At 38.8% G+C, this 11738-nt stretch overlaps 1 protein-coding gene across 1 annotated transcript in view; it reads right to left on the bottom strand.

Moving 5' to 3' along the window:
- Positions 1-858: 858 nt before the first annotated feature.
- Positions 859-11738, bottom strand: part of MAGT1 (magnesium transporter 1) — a 29048-nt gene continuing 18168 nt past the window's right edge. Inside the window, exon 10 of the mRNA XM_053699333.1 lies at positions 859-2354. Within this exon, the coding sequence (XP_053555308.1) occupies positions 2339-2354 (16 nt within the window). The 3' untranslated portion in view covers positions 859-2338. The remainder of the gene's footprint in view (positions 2355-11738) is intronic.

Below are 11738 nucleotides of genomic sequence, written 5' to 3'. Positions count from 1 at the left end.
TTGTATCTAGGAACCTTCTTCCAGCCCCCTGATCACATGACTGTTTATTATCTATTGTCTTAAATTTAGCATTGTTTTGTGCTAAATCTTAAATAACCCCCTGTGCCTGAACACAGTGTTATCTATATGGCCCACGTGTACTTTCTGTCTCTTTGTGTTGAAAAGAGATTTAAACAGCATGTGATAAGAGGCAGCCCTCAAAGGCTTAGAAATTAGCATATGAGCCTACCTATGTTTAGTTTAAACTAAGAATACCAAGAGAAAAAAGCAAATTTGATGATAAAAGTAAATTGGAAAGTTGATTAAAATTACAAGTCCTATCTGAATAATGAAAGTTTAATTTATACTAGACTGTCCCTTTAACAATGGGATATTTTTCTGAACTCTGTATGCTAATTTGATATGTGGTAAGAGGCAGTTCTCAAAGGCTTAGAAATTAGCATATGAGCCTACCTATGTTTAGTTTAAACTAAGAATACCAAGAGAAAAAAGCAAATTTGATGATAAAAGTAAATTAGAAAGTTGATTCAAATTAAAAGTCCTATCTGAATAATGAAAGTTTAATTTATACTAGACTGTCCCTTTAACAGTTTGACTGTGGTGCTCTTTGCCTCCTCCTGCTGGCCAGGAGTAGTATTCCCAATAGTAATTGAGGAAGCTGTGGACTCGCCATATCCGGAAATAAATAAATTTATCAGGTAAGCATACATTTTCTTATATAGGATACAGTGGGTCACTAAAATGCCAAGGCAGTGTAGTTTGAAATGAATGCTAAAGAGTCTCAAGACCTTTGACTACAAGAAGTTCCTACCTTTATGTGACAGCAAACATGTATATCTGATTAACAAACCAACAATACCAACTGTAAAATGTTTTATTGAAAATTGTTGAGGTATCATAAACCAACCAATAAGGCATATATTAAGAAATCATTATTTTGAGCCAACCCTTTAAGCCATAACTTAATTTCAGGCACTTTGGATGTTACCTAAACTTACATAACCAATAGCATTGATATCTATTACTAATCATTTGTATTTAACTTAAATAATCTAGTTCAGGCACAGTATTTTTATGTGAAAAGTCAAAAATATATTTTAGATACAGTTTTACTTTCTTTAAGGAAAGCGTAATGCTTTCCTTGTACTGCATAGAACAAAACAGAAGAACAGTAGTTAATAGTAAAATGCATACAGGTGCTTTCTGACATCCATATTTAGATTATCTGCAGGAGCATGAAACAACTTCAAATCTGTTTAAATCCAAAATAGACCTACAATATATCGCATTGAGGTCATACATAAATCTCCTGTTATCAAACAGTGGGGATTTAGTACAAAAAAATCTAAATTTCTCAAACAGGTTCGCGCTTCACCACAATTATAGTTAACGCTTTAATCACATAAAATACATACAAATTGCTGCTATCTGAAGGAATTTTAAAGTCTTGTGCTTAATCTGTGTAAGGCAGCAGAATTTCAAGCCCATGCACAGGTTTGGGTTTCTAATGTATTCATAGCTAGCCAAGTCACAGTTGTTTTCATGATCTGTAAGGAATCATGTCTAAAATGTAAAGTATAATCCGAATACACAATAATCACCGCTCTACTGACAGATCCTTCTGAAATGAATGGCAATTTTAAGCAATCTACAAAAGTATTAAATGTTCCACTATCTGTAAAAATACTATGTGCAAGTAGATAAAACAACTTTTATGAATCCATGTTGCTTTGACAGTGGTTAGAGTTTATTACCCTACAATGAGTTAATGTTGCCGGTAATCTTTAACTGTTTGAAAAGTGTTACAGATCTATATTGGAAAATGTTACTGCATTTATTTAAGGCACTGCATTACGTCTTTGGTTCACTTTTGTACAAAAAATAATAATCTCATTCAGACTAAGGAGGCAACGTATTAATGCAGCAAGGAGATGTGATATTTTAGTTCCTGGCACATGGTTTCCAAATTGGTGTCTGCTAATAAATTGTTTAGCAATTTGTGAGCTTTTGAGGTTTGCAATGGTAATGATCTTTGTTAAAAATCTAAAATAAATGTTGAGCTCTATTAGATAGGACATTGGACAGTACATATAATAAGGGATACAATGCAAGCAGACCAAAAACAAGGATGTGCAAAATACATGGCTTACAGTCTCTGCGCAAATTGCAGCACTAACTTCATTTAATTACAATGCCCCTTAAACACGCTATACTGCAGAACATGAAGTACACAGCCCACTGTTGATGTCTGTCCTCTGTCAGTAACGCAAGTAATAGAAGAAGCATGAACCATTCATATGTAGCCTGGCAAATTCTTCAGATCAGTGTTTTAGTTTCTTTAGGTCATGAGGAAACTAAAAGAAGAAGAGAAAATTGTTATGGTACATAATTTATTTAGCTCTGTTTATATGCAGTGTTCTCCCTAGGAACATTTTAAATGGGAACACCACCCAGCTTATTTTACTGACCACCCAGGTAAAAGTTTTGCCAATATTAAAGGGACAGCCAAAATGAAACTTTCATGATTCAAATAGAGCATACAATTTTTACCAATTTACTTCTGTTATCAAAAATTTGATTTGTTCTCTGGTTATCTTTCATTGAAGAGTTAACCTAGGTAGGCTCATGAGTGTGCACCTGTCTTTAGTATTCTATGGCAGCAGTGTTTTGCAACATTGTATAACAAAGCTACAAACACTCCTGCCATAGAGTACTAAAGACAAGTGCACACTCTGCTCTTATGAGCCTACCTAGTTTTTACTCTTTGATAAAGGATACCAAGAAAACAAAACTTTCATGATTCAGAAAGGGCATGCAATTTTAAACAATTTTCCAATTTACTTTTATCTCCAATTTTGCTTTGTTCTCTTGGTATTCTTAGTTGAAAGCTAAACCTAGGAGGTTCATATGCTAATTTCTTAGACCTTGAAGGCCGCCTCTTTTCTGAATGCATTATGACAGTTTTTCACCACTAAAGGTTGTTAGTTCATGTGTGTCATATAGATAACACTGTGCTCATGCACATGGAGTTACCTGTAAGCCAGCACTGATTGGCTAAATGCAAGTCTGACAAAATAACTGAAATAAGGGGGCAGTCTGCAGAGGCTTAGATACAAGGTTATCACAGAGGTAAAAAGTATATTAATATAACTGTGTTGGTTATGCAAAACTAGGGAATGGGTAGTAAAGGGATTATCGATCTCTTAAAACAATAAAAATGATGGTGTAGACTGTCCCTTTAAGCTATAAAATGTAAAGCCCCCAACAAGAAACAGTGGATTTGTGAATCTCACAATCTGACCAATTCAGAACCAATTCAGAACTGGAAATGTAGGTGTCTGAGATTGTTTGTGTGTGTGTGTGTGTGTGTGTGAGAGAATCTTATTTCATTCTGTCCTTTAACCCCTTAATGACCACAGCACTTTTCCATTTTCTGTCCGTTTGAGACCAAGGCTATTTTTACATTTTTGCGGTGTTTGCGTTTAGCTGTAATTTTCCTCTTACTCATTTACTGTACCCACACATGTTATATACCGTTTTTCTCGCCACTAAATGGACTTTCTAAAGATACCATTATTTTCATCATATCTTATAATTTACTATAAAAAAAAATTATAAAATATGAGGAAAAATGGAAAAAAAAAACACTTTTTCTAACTTTGACCCCCAAAATCTGTTACATATCTACAACCACCAAAAAACACCCATGCTAAATAGTTTCTAAATTTTGTCCTGAGTTTAGAAATACCCAATGTTTACATGTTCTTTGCTTTTTTTGCAAGTTATAGGGCCATAAATACAAGTAGCACTTCGCTATTTCCAAACCACCTTTTTCCAAAATTAGCGCTAGTTACATTAGAACACTGATATCTTTCAGGAATCCCTGAATATCCCTTGACATGTATATATTTTTTTTTAGTAGACATCCCAAAGTATTGATCTAGGCCAATTTTGGTATATTTCATACCACCATTTCACCGCCAAATGCGATCATATACAAAAAATCGTTCACTTTTTCACAAATTTTTTCACAAACTTTCGGTTTCTCACTGAAATTATTTACAAACAACTTGTGCAATTATGGCATAAATGGTTGTAAATTCTTCTCTGGGATCCCCTTTGTTCAGAAATAGCAGACATATATGGCTTTGGCATTGCTTTTTGGTAATTAGAAGGCCGCTAAATGCCACTGCGCACCACAAGTGTATTATGCCCAGCAGTTAAGGGGTTAATTAGGGAGCTTGTAGGGTTAATTTTAGCTTTAGTGTAGTGTAGTAGACAACCCCAAGTATTGATCTAGGCACATTTTGGTATATTTCATGCCACCATTGCACCGCCAAATGCGATCAAATTTAAAAAAAAAGTTAAATTTTTCACAATTTTAGGTTTCTCACTGAAATAATTTACAAACAGCTTGTGCAATTATGGCACAAATGGTTGTAAATACTTGTCTGGGATCCCCTTTGTTCAGAAATAGCAGACATATATGACTTTGGCGTTGCTTTCTGGTAATTAGAAGGCCGCTAAATCCTGCTGCGCCTCACACGTGTATTATGGCTAGTAGTGAAGGGGTTAATTAGAGAGTTTGTAGGGAGCTTGCAGGGTTAATTTTAGCTTTAGTGTAGAGATCAGCCTCCCACCTGACACATCCCACCCCCTGATCCCTCCCAAACAGCTCCCTTCCCTCCCCCACCCCACAATTGTCCCCGCCATCTTAAGTACTGGCAGAAAGTCTGCCAGTACTAAAATAAAAGGGTTTTTTAAAAAAAAAAAAAATTTTTTAGCATATTTACATATGCTACTGTGTAGGATCCCCCCTTAGCCCCCAACCTCCCTGATCCCCCCCAAAACCGCTCTCTAACCCTTCCCTCTGCCTCATTGGGGGCCATCTTGGGTACTGGCAGCTGTCTGCCAGTACCCAGTTTGCAAAAAAAAAAGTGCTTTTTTTTTTTGTTTGGTTGGTTTTTTTCTGTAGTGTAGCTTCCCCCCCCACACAGACAAACCCCCATCACCTTGCTGATCGTTTTTTTTTTTTTTAACTTTTTAGCCATTTTTAACATTTGTTAACATTTTTTATTATTTGATTTTCTGTAGCGTAGCGGTTCCCACCCGCTCCCTCCCCGTGCACGTGCCCGCCCTCCCGTGCGCGCCCCCGGCCATCCCCGCCCACGATCCCGCCCCCCCTCCACATCAGCAGGGCCATCGATGGCCGCCACCCTCCTCCCGGTCCGGCTCCCACCCACCAACGCAGTGAGCCACCGATCTCCGGTGCAGAGAGGGCCACAGAGTGGCTCTCTCTGCACCGGATGGCTTAAAAAGGTTATTGCAGGATGCCTCCATATCGAGGCATCACTGCAATAACCGGAAAGCAGCTGGAAGCGAGCAGGATCGCTTCCAGCTGCTTTCTACACCGAGGACGTGCAGGGTACGTTCTCAGGCGTTAACTGCCTTTTTTTTTTTTGAGGACGTACCCTGCACGTCCTCGGTCGTTAAGGGGTTAAAGGACATAAAACACCAGGTGATTAGAAGACATTTCATTTTTCAATAGGTTAACATATTAGTTAAGCATGAAAGTTTTAAGAGCAGATTAACACCTTGTTTGCTGAAACTTTTTTTTTTTTTTAAATCCAAAACGCCCCCACAATTTGCCTTACTTAGGGGACTTGTTACTGTGGTAAAAAAGGCCAGCGACTTATTTTATTGTCAAAATGCACATTGTTTGCTGCTACTTTTCTGATCACATATGCGAAGTCCAATTAGGGACAGATACATAGCAGGATTAGGCTTGTGAGCTCTGCAGTATGCATTTGTAATTCTCAGAATTTAATCACAATTACACTACAAGGTGACAAAATAAGTAATGAAAGTAGAATGCAACATTTTATATTATAACTTCAAAGTGTTCTGTTTCCCTTTAAAGATCAACCTTAAAGGGACAGTCAACACCAGATTTTTTGTTGTTTAAAAGGATAGCTAATCCCTTTATTACCCATTCCCCAGTTTTGCATAACCAACACTGTTATAGAAATACACTTTGTACCTCTGTGATTACCTTGTATCTAAGCCTCTGCAAACTGCCCCCTTGTTTCAGTTCTTTTGACAGACTTGACAGTGCTCACTCCAGGGAAACACATGAACTAATGCCATCTAGTGGTCAAAATGCATTCAGATTAGAGGCAGTCTTCAAAGTCTAAGTAATTAGCATGTGAACCTCCTAGGTTTAGCTTTCAACTAAGAATACCAAGAAAACAAAGCAAAATTGGTGATAAAAGTAAATTGGAAAGTTGTTTAAAATGACATTCCCTATTTAAATCCTGAAAGTTTTACAAAAAAACAAAAATGATCTTTCATATTCTAAAAAGATAAGAGGCAACCATTTCCTCCAATGATATCCACTGCCCTCCAAAATGTGTGTTCCTGTTCCTTGCTCTAACACTGGCACTGAACTGGCTGTGAGTGCACCTATACTTGCAAGGCAGTGGAAAGCTCCAGAGGTAGCAGTGCCTTTGTAGCTTTCTAAAGACAAGATTTTTAGGAGGCAAGTATCTGACTGAATGAATATACCAGAACTTTTGTAAGCCAGCTAAGGCCTTAGGTCCCTTTAAAGTTTCTGGTTTTTAGGTTCATGGTTTCCTGAAATATATAAAAATCATGTGTTTGATAACTTTAAATAGGTTTGCTGTTATAATTCAAAGTAAACAGAAACTTGTGATAAAAACAAAATGTATGCTTACCTAATACATTTCCACAGAGTCCACAAATTCATTCCAATTACTAGTGGGAATTCAACTCCTGGCCAGCAGACGAAGGCAAAGAACACCCCAGCAGAGCTATTGTCACTCCCATTACCCATAGTCCCCAGTCATTCTGCCAAAGGAAAAGAGAAGATGACACAAGGGTATAGGAGGTACCTGAGGTTTATAAAAAAAAAACTGTCTTAAATCGAATTAAGGGCGGGTCGTGGACTATCCATTCCAGGAAAGAAAGAAATTTATCAGGTAAGCATAAATTTAGTTTTTTTTCCAATGACATGGAGAGTCCACAAATTAATTCCAATTACTACTGGGAACCAATACCCAAGCTAGAGGGCACAGAATGGAAGAGACAACAAGACCAGCAGACCTAAACAGAAGGCACCATCACTTGAAGAACTTTTCTCCCAAAGGAAGCCTCAGCAGAGGCAAAAGTATTAAATTTGTAGAATTTGGAAAAAGTATGCAATGAGGACCAAGTGGCCGCCTTTCAGATTTGCTTCATTTTTGAAAGCCCAGGAAGAAGAGACAGCCCTAGTGAAATGAGCGGTAATTCTCTCAGGAGGCTGTAGTCCAGCTGTCTCATATGCTAACCGAATAACACTTCTCAACCAGAGAGAAAGAGAAGTAGCCTTCTGACCCTTAGGCTTACCAGAGAAGACGACGAACATGGCAGTAGATTGCCAAAAATCTTTAGTTGCTTGTAGATAAAATTTTAGCGCACGCACAACATCCAGGTTATGCAACAGGCGTTCCTTCTGAAAAGAAGGATTCAGACAAAAGGAAGGAACAACAATTTTCTGAACGATGTTGCGATCCGATACTACTTTGGGAAGAAAACACAACTTAGTACGAAGGCCGCCTTATCCGCATGAAAAACAAGGTAAGGGGAATCACACTGCAAAGCTGAAAGCTCGGAAACTCTGCAAGCAGACGAAATAGCAAGGAGAAACAAAACTTTCCAAGATAACAACTTAATATCAACTGAATGCATAGGCTCAAATGGAGCCTGCTGAAAAACTTAATAAGAACAAGGTTAAGGCTCCAAGGAGGAGCAACAGGTTTAAACACAGGCCTGATTCTGAACAACGCCTGAACAAAAACGATTGAACATCTGGCAGATCTGCCAGACATTTGTGCAAAAGAAAAAAAAGACGGTGCAGAAATCTGACCCTTTAGAATAGACTGACAACCCTTTCTCCAAGTCATCCTGAAGAAACGACAGAATGCAAGGAACCCTCACCCGACTCCAAGAGAAACCCTTTGATTCGCACCAATGAAGGTATTTACGCCATACCTTATGGTAAATCTTACGAGTAACAGTTTTACGAGCCTGAAGCATGGTATCAATGACCCTCTCAGAAAAGCCAAGACTAGGCGTTAAATCTCCAAGCAGTCAGCTTCAGAGAATCTAGATTTGGGTGGAGGAAGGGACCCTGAAGAGAAAGTCCTTACTCAGAAGCAACCTCCAAGGGGGGGAAAAATTACATCTTCACTAGATTCGCGAACCAAATCCTGTGAAGCCAGGCAGGAGCTATTAGAATCACCGACGCCCTCTCCTGCTTGATACGAGCAATGACTCGAGGTAGGAGAGCAATCGGAGGGAACAGATACGCAAGACCAAAAGGTCCACAAGCAGCTCTGATCGACACTCTAGCGGTTCCATGGATCTCTTGATGCCCACTTCATACTGCCAAAAGACTTGAAGTTGAACTTCATTGCCCCAAGTTGGTCAGCACGCCACCTCCGTAGCCTAAAAAAAAAAATTAAAAAAAGCATATGTTTTTTTTTTCTCTGCAGGAACTATTTCCTTTAATTTTCACCTTGCGTATATAATATCTTGTACAGTTTAAAGTTTTACGTACATTGGTTTATTTACCTATAACCAAACTTCTTGTCAGCAACCCGCCTCACATAACCTACACAAAGGAAAACTGTTATTGTTTTATGTTTACAGGATAACAGTCTTGTTGCACAAGTAATTATCTTTATCTTATATTGTATGTATTGATTATATAATTTTCAATAAAGCATTTATTAAATAAATAAATAAAAAAAAAGGCAAACCGTAGGAGTTGGTGATGATCCCTGTGAATAGGGACATGAAGATATGCGTCCTTCAGGTCTATGGTAGACATGAACTGACCCTCTTGAATTAAGGGTAGAATTGAGCGTAAAGATTCCATCTTGAATGATGGAACCTTGAGAAATTTGTTGAGATCCAATATGGGTCGGAAAGTTCCCTCCTTTTTAGGAACTATAAAAAGATTTGAATAAAATCCTTGACCCTGTTCCGCTACTGGAACAATCACTCCCAGAGAAGATAGGTCCGTAATTCAAGAAGGCCTCTCTCTTCACCTGTTTTGCATACAATCTTGACAGGATAAATCTGCCCCTTGGGGGACAAGACTTGAACCCTATCCTTTATCCCTGGGATACTACTTCCACAGCTCAAGGATCTGGGACACCGCAAATCCAAGCTTAACAAAAGAATGAAAGCCTGCCCCCTACTTGATCCTAGACTGGATTGGGGGTGGCCCCTTCATGCTGACTTAGAGTCAGAGGAAGGCTTCTTTGACTGCTCTTATTCCATGTTTGGCTTGACCTCCATGAAGTCCTAGGTTGCTCTGGCTCGGACGAAGAGGAGGAAGACTTTTGTCCCTTGAAGTTACGAAAAGGTATGAAAATTAGAATTCTGGCGACCCTTAGGTCTAGCCTTCTTATCTTGAGGAAGGAAAGATCCCTTTCCACCAGTAATTTCAGAAATGATCTCGGCCAGACCAGGACCGAAAAGAGTCTTGCCCATAAAAAGTTAAAAGAGTTTGGACTTGGATATTACATCCGCAGACCAGGACTTAAGCCAGAGAGCTCTGCAAGCTAGAACTGCAAAGCTAGAAATTTTGGCTCCCAGTCTAACGACTTGCATGCTGGCATCGCATATAAAAGGATTAGCCAGCTTTAGAGCCTTGATCCTATCCTGGATCTCCTCTATGGTAGTCTCTTCAGAAATGAGGACGGACAAGGAGTCACACCAATAAGAGGCTGCCCATGCAACTGTAGCAATACTTGAAACTGGTTGCCAATCTTAAATAAGCTTCCAGTTTTTTTTTATCCATAGGGTCTTTGAAAGAGGAGCTATCCTCAATAGGGATAGTAGTTCTCTTAGAGTAGATATAGCACCCTCTACCTTTGGTATGGTGCGCCACGAGTCACGCACAGAGACAGCCACAGGAAACATCTTCTTAAAAACAGGGGCTTCTCCCATTCCTGAGCAATAATGTCCGACATACAGTCTGGAACTGGAAATACTTCTACAGAAGAAGGTATGACATCAAAAACTCTTAAGTTTATTTGACTTCTTAGGATTTGTAGAAACAGAGAAAGTCCAAAAGGTTTTCCAGCACCTGGGAACAGGGAAATATGCAAGCTTACAGGGTTCTGCACAATACCCAAAAACGAATATGTACCCAAAAATGTAAGCAGCACCACCAGAATTTCTTCAACAGATTTATTAGTGCAATCTGCACAGTATCAAAGCCAGACCACAAAATAGCAACATTTCGGACTTAGTCCTTAATCATGCATGGTTACACCTGGAGTTAATACAGCTTAAATACCCTTATAGACCACATTCACCATATCTCATACCTGTAGCACACCTGAAACAATGCAATCTAGTGGTCATTAAAAATATCACAATCCCAGAGTATCATTGTCAGTCTAACAATATATAGTTAATAATTAATCAGCATATTTACCCACTAAAATAATACATAATGGATATCAGTTTTCTAAAGCACATAACCGTTATATATTACAAGGCCCCAACAATCAAACAGTATTAATATGGCGTAACTCCTTAAAGGCATAGAGACCAATCTAGCTCCCTGTTCATTCCCCTAGGGTACATGGTATCCAATTTACTGATCCAAAAGACCTCTCTTATTTTTAACCTTTTAGTTCTATCTCCACCTCGTCTGAGGTGTCCTACTTGTTCCAAGACCTGAAACCTCAGCTGAGTTAGATTGTGCCCAGCAAGCAAAAAGTGATTGGCAACAGGGACATCTACTTTTATGCTGATTTATCCTTTCACGGACAGAGTGGGTGGTCTCCCCTACATACCCCATCCCAAATGGGCATTTAATGTAGTACACAGCAAAGTCAGTGTTACAAGTATAGTGTCCCCTGATGTCAATTTGTTTACCCGTACTTGGAAGGCTAAATGAAGGGCCTTTAATCATATTGTTGCAATTGGAACAGCCAAGGCATAGAAAACAGCGCCTTCGAAGGGCCAATATCAGCATGTACCAATAAATCTTTCAGATTTCTGCCTCTTTTTAAGGCAGGCATAGGTGGCTCTCTAAACTCTATTACCTCAGGGTTACAGGTCTGTAGTATATGCCAATGATTGGAAATTATCTTGCGTACCCTATTACTCAATTTTGAATATTGACTGACAAAGATTAATCTGTTAGATTTCTTTTTCTCTTTTACCTCTCTATGTTCCAATACATTTTGCCTGGGAATTTGTCTCACATTCTCAATTTCTTTTTGTTTTAGGGTTGATGGATAACCCCTAACCTTGAACCGGTCACCCATTTCTGCCAGTCTTTGCTCTATAGGGCCTATCTCAGAGACAATCCTTTTCACCCTTAAGAGTTGGCTCCTAGGGAGAGACCTGATCAAAGAAGGGGGATGCATACTATTATAGTGTAAGAGAGTGTTGCAATCTGTTTCTTTCTTATGTAGATCCACTACAAGACCATGGGTACTCTTAAGTACCCTAGTATCAAGGAAAACAACACTCTCCTCACTACATACCAATTTAAATTTAATATGACAGGTTGCAGAATTTGGATCATTAACAAAATGTTCCAGGGTCCCAATGTCACCCAGCCACACGCCAAAGATGTCATCAATGTATCACCACCAGGTGTCGCCATATTGAAGAAATAATGGATGACCATATACAAAATGTTCCTCATA

This window comes from Bombina bombina, chromosome 1 (genome assembly GCF_027579735.1).
Source record: "Bombina bombina isolate aBomBom1 chromosome 1, aBomBom1.pri, whole genome shotgun sequence".
Taxonomy (NCBI): domain Eukaryota; kingdom Metazoa; phylum Chordata; class Amphibia; order Anura; family Bombinatoridae; genus Bombina; species Bombina bombina.
Note: the sequence above shows the minus strand (reverse complement) of the source record. Positions and strands in the feature narration are given on the sequence as shown.